At 35.9% G+C, this 15450-nt stretch overlaps 1 protein-coding gene across 9 annotated transcripts in view; it reads left to right on the forward strand.

Moving 5' to 3' along the window:
• The window catches only part of LOC136846590 (EGFR adapter protein-like), a 1014562-nt gene that overhangs the window by 364593 nt on the left and 634519 nt on the right, over positions 1-15450 (forward strand). For all 9 annotated transcript variants that reach the window (XM_067117457.1, XM_067117459.1, XM_067117456.1 and 6 more), the window contains one exon: positions 6742-6822. In XM_067117457.1, the coding sequence (XP_066973558.1) occupies positions 6742-6822 (81 nt within the window). The remainder of the gene's footprint in view (positions 1-6741; positions 6823-15450) is intronic.

The following is a 15450-nucleotide window of genomic DNA, read 5'->3' on the forward strand; positions in this document are numbered from 1 at the left end:
AAACTCGTGAACACAACTAGTTTCATCTCTTTGAGACCCCCCAACAACCATACGTTTATGTAAAAACGTTTTCTGTAATGTCGGTAATTTTTGAAGGGGGTTCTATAACGTTTCCAACAAGTGCGGTGAATGAGAGAGGAACCTTATAATGAATGACATTGTTGTAATTGTATGTAATTCAGATATGAAATAATTTTTTTAATATTCGTATTTTCATCGTGTTATAAAAAAATTTAGTTAAGATTCTAAAAATAACCAGTTTTAAAAATAATCAGCTTGGAAATTATTTGCCTCCACCATGAAAGTTATCATGCTACAGCTACCAAAGCGGTTTAACTTACTTAAATTCCACAAAAACAGTTTTAATTTTATGATTGGATGTTATTTGCTTTACAGATTGGTGGCGGAATTGTTTTTTATTTTAAGAACGATTAAGTTGTGGATTCAATAACTCCATAATTACTTGATGGTTATTTGTACGATGAGTTATGCTTACTATTGTCGATAAAATTGTTGATATTTTTTAAATGAATATTATCCAAAGTTTTGAGGTAATCCGATAGCCACCATATGTACTAACTGGATACCGAAGAAGCAGGAACCCCCAAAATACACGATCACATTAGAGGTTTTTCTTTTAAAGGAGAAATATACTTAGAAATTGTGAGATGAATTAAGGATCAGGCTTTAAGCCTACGTGGAAACCTGTTTTGTGTCAGACATTTTCTAAGTATGATTAGTCTACGTCTGTTATGAAAGAGGGCTGAGGGTTACTTGCAAACCAAGTTATTTAGTTCATTAAGAAAAGCTAGGTGTCTTTTTTTTTTTTTTGAACGGTTGAATTGCGATGTGTTTTTGTTAGAAAATGCTCCCTGAATATGCAGTTGTTATATCGTGACATATGACATTTTTGTTGTTGTTGACGTCATCCGTGCAGTTAATTATTTGACAAAATGTTGACAAATCCCTGGTGTAGCAGCGGTCGGACGCTTTGTCAGAGTTGTTCCGTTTATTTTTCACTGTGAGGTGATATCACCAAAGCTTAAGTCTCTCTCTCTCTCTCTCTCTCTCTCTCTCTCTCTCTCTCTCTCTTTAATGGGCTATGAGAAGGGCTAATTGAAAGGTGTCTGTAAATAAAGCTTATTTTTTTGACATCAAATATCATTTTCTGATATAAGCCCAGGTAAAAGCAATACTTTTTCTAGCACTCTTATTACCTTAGGGGATAAGACTCGGGTCATTTTGATGCGCGCTTGTATCCCACTTTTAAATAATATTATGATGATGATGATGTTACATTTTTGCTTATTTCCCCTTTTGCATAGCCAGTGTAGGATCATTCTTCATTGTCTCACAGACGTGACTCTGACAAACGCGTGAGGTCTGTTGTGAATTTCTTAAATCCAGTTAAATCATAAAGATAACATCAATTAGAGGCTATTTATATTCATTGGTCATTGACCCACTTTCAGTAAAAAATTACGAGCCAGAACAAGTGTCCTGAAACTGTGAAAAATGAGATTTTTTTATATAAATATTTCCCTTGTAGGAGGGTAGTGTCGTCGGGGTGCACTGGGCATTACTGAAGGTTTTTTGCAGAGTCTCTTCGGCCCCTAACTGCAACCCCTTTCATTCCTTTTACTGTACCTCCATTGGTACGCTTCTTCCATCTTACTTTCCACCCTCTCCCAACAATTGTTTCATAGTGCAACTGCGAGGTTTTCCTCTTGTTACACCTTTCAAACTTTCATTACTCGCGATTTCCCTTTCAGCTCTGAATGACTTCACGGGTCCCAGGCTTGGTCTGTAGCCTAAGTTTTATATTCCATTCCAGTACAAAGTTACAGGCCCAGAATAAATGTTCTGTAACTGTGAAAAATGTCTTTTTTACAGAAGTTTTTCCTTTTCTGTAATTTCCAGAATTCATATTATGATCCATTTGGCAAGTGTTAACAAAACGTGACCCCGATTTTACGGTGACTGTTTAAACATATGACTAAAAGCTATTTCTTTTTTCCAAACCATTTGAAATTTCCCTCAGGAGAACCGCGTCCCAGTCACTTCCAAGTTCCGATAAAAATCGGTATCACGACGTTATACTTAGAAGCTTCAGGATGTCTCATGCTACTGGGAAATTGCTGATATATAAAGAAACGAGCTGTGCAACGCACGCTAATCACCAGATGTCCCCCAATCAATTAATGAATTAGCTCGCTAATTACCCAAGGATAGGGCCGGGCATCTCGCCTCGTCGCATCTTTGACAAAACCACCGAGCGGAACTAAGTGAATTTTCGCCCTTGGACCTCCCACGGCTCTCTCTCTCTCTCTCTCTCTCTCTCTCTCTCTCTCTCTCTCTCTCTCGATGCACCTCTCTCTCTCTCCATAAAATTCTTAGAATTCTCTCTCTTTGGATAATGAGGCACCTATCCATCTCTCTCTCTCTCCTCTGATAATCTCTCTCTCTCTCTCTCTCTCTCTCTCTCTCTCTCTCTCCTTGATTTTCAATGGTTACGACTGATAATGAGGCCCCTTTGTCCCAAAACTCTCTCTCTCTCTCTCTCTCTCTCTCTCTCTCTCTCTCTCTCTCTCCCCTTGATTTTTAATGGTTACGACTGATAATGTCCCTAAACTCTCTCTCTCTCACCTCTGTCCCTCTCTCTCTCTCTCTCTCTCTCTCTCTCTCTCTCCTTACTTTGATTATCGTGACTGTGGTCATATAATAAGGACTTTTCGTCTGCATGTTTTCCATATTGTTATATGCTGTTTCAAGTACATCTTAATTTCTTTCGTAAAAACTATTAATGTCAAATATTCTTCCAGTATGAGGCCTAAGGAGGGCATCTGTCAGATTTTCATTAAGTGAGAGAGAGAGAGAGAGAGAGAGAGAGAGAGAGAGAGAGAGAGAGGTTTATAACTGACAGTGGAGAACAGTTTGAAAATAATTATTAAATCGAGTGTCACTATATGCTTCTCTCTCTCTCTCTCTCTCTCTCTCTCTCTCTCTCTCTCTCTCTCTCAGGCGCAACAGACATACAGACAGACAGATGCTGGCTGGCTGGCAAGGAGAGATTCGGGGGAATCCTTTTAAGATTTTTTTCCTCATGATTTAATTCGAAGTCTTCCGCGACGTCTTAATGGAAAGGGAGAAACGAGTTCTCTCGAGGTGGCCGACTGTAAGAGGCCTTCCATGTTTTCAATTATCCTGCCGGAGTCCTAAAAGGAAGTCCTACAGCTGTGGTGCGGTTTCGTCCTATTTTAATTATTTCCTTCACCCCGCGGCCTCCCCACGGACAGACACTCGGTGGTATTTGATAATAGAATTATTCAGTTATTTAATTATTTCTTTGGCGAGACGGATGGCGGTGATTATCCTTGTGGGGTTGATGACTGCATTAAGTGTAATGGGATGCTTTATTATTATTATTATTATTATTATTATTATTATTATTATTATTATTATTATTATTATTATTATTCAGAAGATGAAGCTATTTCATATGGAATGAGCACACAGCCATTGAATTGAAATTCAAACTTCCAAAGAATATGGTGTTCATTAGAGAGAAATAACAAGTTTCTAAGTATGTGTTTGGCATTTTTGTTTTTTGTTTTTGCCTTTATTCTTTTCTCACCTTTTAGTTGTAGTTTTTTTCTTATTTCCCGTTCTCTTTAATATTAGATATGACCATTATCCCGAGACTTTCAAATATGGTGAAGTTACTTGTAAATTTAATGACGTGATTCTCCTTTCCTTCCGTATTTCTTTCGTTACCTTTTAGCTTAACATTAATAGATTTGTTAATTTTAGTTTTAATTCTTACAGTTTTACCATTCTATTTTATAACGTTGTTGCCATTTACTGAGATATTAGTGTTGATTGTACGTAACTTTATATGAAATTTTTTTAATTTACCTAATTCTGATTTGGCAGAAAGAATTGAAACATCTACTAACTTCTAGGTATATCTTACCTGATGAGAATAACTTTGATCCTAAATAATGAAGGCATTTACAGTACTTGGTATAGTTCTGACATGTAGTTATGACGAATATTTCATAAGCAAAATAGCAGACAAGAGAAGTTCCGTAAACATTTGTTAACGTACTATTTTGCACTTGTTTACTATATGCTTCAGTTGCTTTTGTTTTCTTCTGGTAATAATAATAATTGTTTAACAATAATAATAATAATGATAATATTAATAATCTTATTAGTTCCTTTTTAATTTTTGCATTATCAATGTAGGGTACCGGGGTTAAATTCCTGTGCCTACTGACATTTGGGGACTTTCACACCTCGCAGAGGTTCGGAGATGATATACTTTCCTTTCCCACAATTCCACGCGAAAAAAAACGTGGTTGCCATTTGCTTCAGAAGAAGAGTCTCATTTCCCAAGGGATCCACAACCTTTCATAAGGTTCTCGTCGGTCTGAAGATACATTATATCCTTACCCAAAATTAGGGGAGCTTGGAAGTGTGACTGTGGCAGTGACATTCTGCAACCAACCCCCAACTTTATGAGGGGAAACGGCTGAATGATAATAATGGGTACAATGAAGAGCTGTATTAGGCTATTTATATAAACCACTATCTACAGTATGTCCTTCCTCGTGATGGCTGTTTCATAAGTCAGGAAGGGAACATCGTCGTCATACGTTGTAATTTGTGAATGGGAAGTTGATGTTATTGTTCGGAAGGGGTCTGTGGCGAGGGCTATTAAGCGAGCTATGGCGACACTAAATAGCACAAAGGACCCACCACTGACACCAGGTTGCGCTGGGCTTACTGTAGCACCCAGCACCACACGCCTGCGATTGTTAAATCAAATGGGTTATTGCCTTTGTTAAGTTACTGATAGTAAGGCCATAAATTTGGTTATTACTGTATTATACTGTAACTAAAGTGTAATTTCTTTATAGTTCCTCAAATTAAGATCCCTATAGACACTTTCTGCTCAAGGAAAATTATGGCAGTTTTATGGGACGGTTTGATGCGTTTGTTAAGTGTTTGAATGCCATAGTTCATTTCTGTTTTTAAAATAATGAAGACAGCAAATATGGGTATTTGATACCCATAGGCTTTCTTAACATAGACTTTGATGCCTAGTATTCTGGCATTACTAGAGACCTATTAGTGACGTCAGTGCACCTCAAACGGTGCACTGTAAGCATTACTTAAGGCTCTGTGCAGCGTCTTTCAGTCCTTAGTTTCATCTTCTTTCATTCACTTTATTAGATCAATGATCATATTCTCTTTCCTCCACCTTCCTTTCCATCCTTTCCCGAGAATTGTTACAACATTATTTTCATCGCCGAATGACCTCATCGGTCGCAGCATTGGCCTTTAGCCTAAATTTTATATTCCAGTTCCTATCTATACATCATCATCATCATCATCATCTACGGTCTGGTGTCTCGTTGTTTTCAACCAGTAGGTCTGGGTCTTCCAGTTCTTCTTGTAATGCAAGACGTGTGTTTGTTAGTCTTGCAAGATATATACCTATTTTTTTTTTTATCAGTTACACTTTCTCGTTATTGGGAATAAGAATACGTTCATAAAGTTTCATCTCTCCATCTCAGTGATAGGACCCATTTTAGTAATATATAAAGTATTATATTGTAACAAAGGCACGATTGCTCATAATTCTTTCCCTTTGCGGTTATGTGACCATACCCATTCAGTGGTAATTTTCCCGTATTAAGAGGGTAGCTTAAAAGTACGGTAGCTGTCGACCCTTTTCAGCCATGCTGTTGATATCAAGTCGTCTGTCACTTAGTATGTAGATTTTCCTTTGGAATTAGTCTTAGGTAAAGAAGCAAAAAATCTGCAACATCCTCCACTGTCAGGTATAAGCTCTCTCTCTCTCTCTCTCTCTCTCTCTCTCTCTCTCTCTCTCTCTCTCTCTCTCTCATTTCTGAAAACATGTAGACAAATTCCCTTTCCCCAGGAAAATGGACACAAACTTATTGTTAGCAAATTATTTATTTTTATCTCTGACTCTATGCAAAAGTTAAAAAAATCGGATAAGAATGCATAAGTGTCTGTAAGTTTGTTTGGTACCACCCCTTTAAGACCACCCTAACCCCACCCCCACCCCACCCCAAGGGGGAAAAAGGCCCAGGTGTAGAAATTCGAGTCTTGCCTGAGCTGAGAGTTTCCTTCGATATTTACTTGACACTAATATCCTCATCCTATATGGAGGACTGAAGGAAGTTCCCATGGGGAAGGAAGTCCCCAGGGGGTTGAAGGACCTAAGGGTTAGGTTGAAGGAAGTGAGGGTGGTGGGCGGTCGGGCGGGAGCTGGGTTCCTTCCGTAGGGTAGTCCTTCCTTTTGGGGTAGTCCGTTTTTTGGGGTCTGCTATTCAGCACTGACACGTAATTCTGACATTCTTCATTAAGGTGAGATGAATTACTCATCATGTCTTCGTATTCATTCATGTTCTTGAAGTGAGGGTAGAAATCGGAACATGAAATGATAATATTTTAGCAATACTTTAAAGTGGTATATGTATTGCGTTTTGCGTATACTAAATCCGTTGATATATCTCGGATGTTATAAATGCATTTGTTATTTTTTTCTCTCGAGTCGTTTATCTCTTTCTCATCTGGGTATTTTATAATACAGGAACTTGCTTTGGAAGTAAATGGGAATTTTAAGCTTGGTCCACAAAAACAATATTGATAATTATTATAATAGTTCATATCTTCTTTATTATTAATCATTTTTCTCTTTCACAGTACACTGGGTCCTTCACCGTTGTGGGACCCGACCAGGCATCGAGAGCGGAGTACGTCAGGAATAAGCTCAACCAAATGAGGGTAAGTAGTCTGGCTGTTTCTGTTTGGCACTTGTCTGTTTATGCTTCTGAAAATAGTTTCAACTGTTTTTGCTTCTAAAAATTTTTTGAACTGTTTTTGCTTCTAAAACTAGTTTGAACAGTTTTGCTTCTAAAAATAGTTGGAACTGTTTTTGCTTCTTGAAATATTTTGAACTGTTTTTGCTTCTAAAAATAGTTTGAACAGTTTTTGCTTCTAAAAATAGTTTGAACTGTTTTTGCTTCTAAAACTAGTTTGAACTGTAATTTTGCATTTTACCTAGATTAAAATGGGGTTTTAAGCCAAAGCTAAGCATTTGAGCTCCCATTTTTATTAACGCTTCATCACTTCACTGTATCTGATCCACTCATAATATTTACCTTGGATTAATCACGTTTGTTATGAGTCTGTAGTTCTGTTCTTTGTATCAGTTTTAGTTTTCTGTATAAGAAAACCATTGTGCTGGCTGTGTCTGTCCGTCCGCACTTTTTTTTGTCCGCACTTTTTCTGTCCGCCTCCAGGTCTTAAAAAACTACTGAGGCTAGAGGGCTGCAAATTGGTATGTTGATCATCCACACTCCAGTCATCAAACACCAAATTGCAGTCCTCTAGCCTCGGTAGTTTTTATTCTATTTAAGGTTAAAGTTAGTCATAATCGTGCGTCTGGCAACGATATAGGATAGGCCAACACCCGCCCGTGGTTAAAGTTTCATGGGCCTTGGCTCACACAGCATTATACCGAGACCGTCGCAAAAATAGATCTATTTTCGGTGGCCTTGATTATACGCTGTAGCTGCCGCACAGAAAACTCGATTTCGCCGAAGAAACTTCGGGGCATTTTTTACTTGTTTAATTTGTTTTGAAAGACCATCGTTTTTATTTTCGAAATAATTTCTTATCTATTTTTTTATTTTTTTATTTTTATGCTAGGTGACCATAGGAGTGATGAAATTTACATCAGAACACCTTACCGGTAGGTTTTCGATCTCGGCTCCCATGTTGCTTTGTAAAACTATTTTCTCCACTGTTCACTGCCATTTTGTCTTTTTACATTTAGAACTATAGACAAGAAAAAATTTCGAGCAGGTACCTAAGGACCTGTGTTTTGATTTAAATGTACTTGCGAATATCATGCCGGTTTAGGGTATTCGTAGAACATAATTTTTGGGTGTTAGTATGCAAAGATATTAGAAAATGCACTTACACTCGTATGGACAGACACGCGGCGAGTTCACACATACATATATATACATATAGACACATATATATATATATATTATATATATATATATATAATACTTCATATAAAATTACATAATATATATAATTGTTACTAAAGGAATAGTTTGTCATAAAATTACATAATTTGTTACTAAAACGAATAGTTTGCAATATCTAACGAGAAGTACTTTTATGGCTTTCAACGAAAGTACTTTTGTTCTTATATTACGGACAGCACAAATGGAGTTGCTTTTTATTGGAAAGTGTTGAAGGCCCTGGTTTTTGTAATGTTATATTATCTAGAGAGAGAGAGAGAGAGAGAGAGAGAGAGAGAGAGAGAGAGAGAGAGAGATGAAGTAATTTTGAGTTTTTTCGAAAATAGACGATTCCAAAGCCTTAAATTAATTAAACATGATGTCTTTAGCAAGTTTCTTGATTTAATTTTCGTGGAACATTAGAAGTTATAGTGAACTGTTAAACCTGTATGTATTAATGTGTAGTATTTGCATTATCGCCTGACTATTACGTGTACATCCCGTATAACAGTACAGAAGGTGCTGAATGTCATTGAGGTTCTCTAGCAAGTCATATTCAGCGACAGCTCCGGATAATATATAGAAAGTTTGGCAGATGTATTTTAGTAGTGATTCTTTTATGTGATGTTTTAGAACCTTTATCTCGACTTGCATCATCGCTACCACGGAGTAGGAAGTGCCGTTGGCACCTCGGCCAACGAACCTAATGAATGATTGCAGTGGCACAACAGATATATGGCAGTGTGTCAGTAAGTCTGGAAGCACCATAGAAGTGTATAGGATTTTGAACCTTCGCGTCTTCCCTTTATTATGTCATATATGAAATGAAGAAATTGCCAGTTGTATGCTATATCCTCCTTTTTATATGCTGTCAAAATCTAAAGCTGAAATCTTTTAGTCTTCAATTTATGCTATATGGGCATATTTCTCCTCTAGACAATTTCTGTTGAAGTCAATGGCATTATTTGTAAATACTGTCTTCTTATTTGGCTTTGAAATTGCCAACTGCTTTTTCTCTTGTAACTCTCTCAGGGAATAAAGAAAGATTATTCACGTTTGCTCCCTTTTTATATGCCGTTTCCTCACCTGTCAAAATAAATTAGAAGTGATTTAACGATCTCTTTTAGTTTTCTTAAAAGAAAACAATTTATGACAATTTGTCTGTCCGGCCGCACTTTTTTCTGTGCGCCCTCAGATCTTAAAAACTACTGAGGCTAGAGGGCTGCAAATTGGTAGGCTGACCATCCACCCTCCAATCTTCAAACATGCCAAATTGCAGCCCTCTAGCCTCAGTAGTTTTTATTTTATTTGAGGTTAAAGGTAGCCATACTCGTGCCTCTGGCAACGATATAGGATAGGCCACCACCGGGCCGTGGCTGAAAGATCATGGCCCACGGCTCATACAGCATTATACGCTGTACAGAAAACTCGATTGCGCCGGAGAAACTTTGGGCGCTTTTTTTTTCTTGTTTATTTGGTGTTCAGGATACAGCAAAAGGAAGAGACCGAGCGGTATTCTGTTTCAAAAGAGCTGATTAATTTTTGTAATTTTCACGTTCCGTTCGCGGTGATTGCTGTTGCCAATTACTGATTTTTCCTCTTTTACGATGTCGTTTTTCTTCTCTCGACATATTAGTGGGCCTCATCTTGGCGATGATTGGACCATAACCTCTCTCTCTCTCTCTCTCTCTCTCTCTCTCTCTCTCTCTCTCCAGTATTCTAGATATGAAAGGTCTTGAAATTGACTTGTTCATGTGTTAATGAATTTTTCATACGTTCAGGGATTCGTTTTACTTTTCCCAAAAATATCTCAATTTTATTTTATCGGTGCCATTTGTAACTGTTTTATATATTGATTGTTTTTGCATCTGTTATGTTGAATTTATTTTCAAAACAACGCGGTTCAGAATAAAATTGGAATAGTGAAAGGTATTGAAATATTGATGCCAGTGAAATGGAAAGACAGTGGGTAAAAGAATTTCACCTTTTCTGTACATATTATTGATCAGTGAAATGTTCAGTTTCTGTCAAAATTTTTTAAAACAATTAAAATCTGAAAAAAATAAATTATTTTTTTACAAAAATCATTTGAATTGAGAATTTCATTGCATTGCTGCCATTATTATTATTATTATTATTATTATTATTATTATTATTATTATTATTATTATTATTATTATTATTATTATTATTATTAAACGTAAGATTATTATTATTATTATTATTATTATTGAACATAAAATTATAAAGCCAGATTTAAGGCTATAAACTTCCCCTCACAGATTGGCTTCCATATACGTGGAAAGACCATTGAAACATTATACTGATGAGAGAGAGAGAGAGAGAGAGAGAGAGAGAGAGAGAGAGAGGTGGGGGGCTGTCTACTTAATGTCCTGAAGCTTATAGCTGAACCGTTAACTGCTTGCTAATCCCTGTCCCTAATGATTTACCGGACTCATGCATGGCGGATCGGGTGAATGACAGCTTTCGTCATGCTGGAAATAGCCGGGTGGATCTTTGTTGTTTGTCAGGATTTGCTTCTTTTTATTTCTTTGTTGTTCTGAGGTAGTTGATAATTTTTTTCAATAGTTGTTGTAAATTTTGTTTTTGTAATTTTTTCGTGATTGTTGTTGTTCTGAGCGAGTCCACAATTTTTTTTCCAATAGTTGTTGTAAACTTTCTTCGCATTTTTTTTCCAGTTTGGTGTTGTTCTGAGCGAGTCCACAGTTTTTTGCAATAGTTGGTGTAATGTAATTTTTGTTTGTTATTTTTTCCCTGTAAGTTATTCTGAGCGAATTCATAATTTGTTTCGATATTTCTTGAGTGGATCGATGTTAATGTTAGTGTTCATATTGTTTATGTTATTCCTATTGTTATTTTTTCTTAAGGTTTCTTATTTTTTCTCGAGATGTGCTTAGATCAACTTTTTTATTGTTTTCCTTCTGTATTAAATTTCTGTTTTTGAAGTATGCTCTTTCTTCGATAAGATTCTATATTGAATCAGTTCAGATTTTTAGTTTTTAAAAATTTTCATCTCCAGTTCTTACAAGTCAAGCAGTAATGTTGATTAAGGCATATGCCAGTGAGCAATACTGATTATGCTTTTTATTCTAGAAGAATTTAAACGATGTAATAAAACGTTACATAAAGCACCTAAGATTTAATCTTTTTTGATTATTTAATAACAGAGAACTTTCCTTGCCCGAACGAATTTGTTATCCACGATACAAAGTCTGTTTACCTGCGTCTCTCTAATCCGTACACTCCATCATAAAAAAAAGTAAACTGTTTACTTTTTTGTTTGTTTGTTTATAAGACCCCGACATAATTAGTGAAGTAGTGACGTAACCAAATTAACTTGATTGGATGACCGCATAGTCAGGCTTGAAGGTACGGGGTCGTTTGATCATTAAGCCGCCGTTCAATTAATCCTGTTTATGTAGATTTGGCCTAATTAAATTAATTTGCTGAAAGAACACGGGAACCGTCCGCTCTCGGCCAGATTTATGTTCGGGTGGTTTGTGTCTCCGGGGTGGCCTCGGAGTCATTCATTGTTTGTGTTCCGCTTATATATATATATATATATATATATATATATATTAGAAGTGTTTTCTCCCCACATACGGTTGGTATTAATTTCATATTTGTGGATGCGGGATTTATGTATGTATGTGTGTGTGTATATGTATATATATATATATATATATATATATATATATATATATATATATATATATATATATATATATATATACAATACAATATATGTGTGTATATATGCATATAATCTATATATATATATATATATATATATGTATGTATGTATACTTGTCACTTATACATGCGTGAATTTTGCATATTCACAAATGTTAAGCCTAAAATATAGTTTAATATCTTCATTCGATATACTTTGGGAATAACTGTGCCGGTAAGGGTTCGAATCATGGTCTGCTTCAGAAACAACAATAAATAATGACTCTGACCAACCGGCTATCAAGAGAGAGAGAAATTTATATTGTGTTGTACATGTACCTGGTGAATTCAGGTTCTGTATTTGGAGTCAGTATCAGCCAATCTCCGCTATGATAGCAGATTAATAATTTTGCAACACTAGGATAATTATGAATGTTTGTCACTTACACACGCGTGATTTTCACAAATTCACAGATATAAAGCCATAAATATCGTTCCATATCGAATTCCTGTCACTCATTCTTTTGGGAACTTTTTTGTCTTCTAACCGTACCCTGCACAGACTGGTCAGCTAATCATTCAGTTATCATAACTCATCATTTCTTTTGAATCCAACCCACCCATTAAACTTCTGGTTCCATTCTGTTCTTGAACTTCTTAATTGCACTCCTTATGATGTTCTCAGTAATCACTTGACAAACATTTTCAAAATTACACTGACCCCTACCACTACAGCATCATTCAGACCTTCCCTTCTTCTCTCATTTAAATTCAACAGCTCTCCAGTCGTCCCGAGACTGCACTCAGCATCGCTTTATCTTCGTGTGACCTATTTGCTTAGGAACCATGTTCTCAAAATTTGCATCCCTCTGCCACAACCTGTATTTATCCTTAAGGTGTTTGTTCAGATTCATCCGACTACTTCATAAGTTTTTTTTCTCATGACTTGTCATCTTGACTTATCCATCTTATTCTACAATTATCAACAATATTCAAACAATCTGTATTCTGTAGAAAACAATGGTTTTGTCTGTCTGTCGCACTTTTTCTGTCCGTCCTCACATCTTAAAACCTACGGAGGCTAGAGGACTGCAAATTGGTATGTTGATCATCCACCCTACAATCATCAAACATACCAAATTGCTGCCCTCTAGCCTCAGTAGTTTTTATTTTATTTAAAGTTAAAGTTAGCCATGATCGTGCGTCTGACACCGCTATAGATGCTAACAACACAGGCCACCACCGGGCCTTGGCTGAAAGTTCCATGGGCCGCTGCTGAGGGTTTCATGGGCCGTGGTTGAGAGTTTCATACAGCATCATACGCTGTACAGAAAACTCGATTGCGCCGAAAAAACTTTCGGCGCATTTTTTATTTGTTTATCCATTAAGCCTCATTTTTTTTATAAATTTGTGTTTATACATATTCGTTTATTCTGTATATAAGAGAATACTTTCAACTTTTTGTAATCATTATCAGTCGACGTGAGTGTTCAATTATATAAGAGAATACTTTCAACTTTTTGTAATCATTATCAGTCGACGTGAGTGTTCAATTATATAAGAGAATACTTTCAACTTTTTGTAATCACTATCAGTCGGCGTGAGTGTTCAATTTTAATTGCAATTGTATTTACAGTTAAAGTTTTCAAAGCATATTCTATCATTTCCTATATAAGAGAATACTTTCAACTTCTTGTAATTATTATCAATCGACGTAAGTGTTTAATTCTAAAGGCACTTGTATTTACAGCTATAAAGTTTTCAAAACATATTATATTTTCTATATAAGAGAATAACTTAAACTTTTTGTAATTATTATCGATCGACGTAAGTGCTTAATTCCAACGGCACTTGTATTTACAGTTAAAGTTTTCAATGGCCGTTCGAAAGCCACTTGGGTACGTATCGTCCTTCTGTGGGAGTTGTGAAATGCTGTTAACTTGTCGTCGACGACTGAGTGGGCAAATGGACTTCAAGCCCATTAATTATAGGCAGCCGGGCCTCCCTTTAATGTCTGCCCTCCTTGGAAAGGGTATGAGAAGCAATTAGATTTTCATTAATTAGCTGTTGCAATTAAGTCTCCTCCTGACGTAATCGGCTCTGGCAGTTATCTAATTAGCAAGGGTTGCTGACTTGAATGGACGTTGGTGAAAATGTTTCGTCACTTAGAGTATGTGTGTGTATGTATATATATATATATATATATATATATATATATATACATATATATACGTATATATATATATATATATATATATATATATATATATATATATATATATATATATATATATATATATATATATATATATATATATAATATATATATATACATATATATATATATATATATATATACATTTATGTATATATACATATATATAATATATAATATATATATATATATATGTATATACATATATACATATACATATACATATACACACTTATATATGAAGCACGACACCTTCATCATCATCGCCTCCAAAGGCGTGCGACTTGGAGTGTCTCTGTAAAATAACACCACTCTTGTCCTTCCTGTATTTTCACTTCCGCATAACTCCACTCCTCTTCAGAGAGAGAGAGAGAGAGAGAGAAGCGAAAGTTGTTGCCTTAGCTTAGGGGTGCAGGGCTCTGCTCATGATTGCTAAGCCCGTATATTGCTCCTGGCCTATTTCCTTTCAGTGCAGCGAGGTAGAAATGGGTACTAGGCACTAGCAGATTTTGTGGTGTAGAAAAAGGGCTTTATTCTAGTAACCTTATCCCCAAAGATTTGCATAGTGTAATTGTTTAACAAAAGCGTAGTGTAAATGTGTAACAAAAGCGTAGTGTAATTGTTTAGCAAAATCGTTGTGTAAATGGGTAACAAAAGCGTAGTGTAATTGTTTAACAAAATCGTTGTGTAAATGTGTAACAAAAGCGTAGCGTAAATGTGTAATAAAAGCGTAGTGTAATTGTGTAACAAAAGCGTAGTGTAATTGTTTAATGTAAGCGATTGATTCATTCAGGTATCTAGTGGTATATAGGGCAGTTAATGGTAGGATGAGAGAAGAATAGGTTAAGAAGAAAAGAATTAGTGTCTGTTCTTAGTAAAAGTGGGAATGATTGAAGGGGGTCGTTGAGCCAACTCTCCTCTAGCTAAGTTAAGTGTGAATGTTTATGAAAGATGAAAGAATAAAGGCAGAAGCTGTTGGGATGAAATGTTTGTAGGATCGCTGGCGCTGGGGGTTTTATAGTGATAATGTAGTCTTTACTATTTAATAGAAACTTTTTGTGGCTTTTGAATGGTGCAAAATTTTTTTTAGTTTTTAATTTTTTTGCAGCAAATGTACTTGTCTCCCCATTTTATTAAAGTGAGGGAGAAAGTAGATTTAGACGAGAGTTATTTCCAATAATTATAGCTTTCATTTTCAACACGTTTCAGTTTTTGCTGTTTTATTTTTACTTTGTCTTTTCTTTCTCACGAGAACGGAGGGAGGCAAAAGTCATCGCCTAATCGTGTTTTGATGCCATTTGATTAATAAGTCTCGCTTGATGTTGCATTAGTGATACCGGGTCATGCAAATGCTGTCTTTAAAGAATGCAATATTTTTTGTTTGTTTAATGATGACAGATTGCATCCGAAACCAGAGGGCAATGGGCGAAAATGACATTAAGATATTTGACAGAGGCGAAAGGGCTA

The sequence above is a fragment of the Macrobrachium rosenbergii genome, chromosome 15 (genome assembly GCF_040412425.1).
Source record: "Macrobrachium rosenbergii isolate ZJJX-2024 chromosome 15, ASM4041242v1, whole genome shotgun sequence".
Lineage (NCBI taxonomy): Eukaryota > Metazoa > Arthropoda > Malacostraca > Decapoda > Palaemonidae > Macrobrachium > Macrobrachium rosenbergii.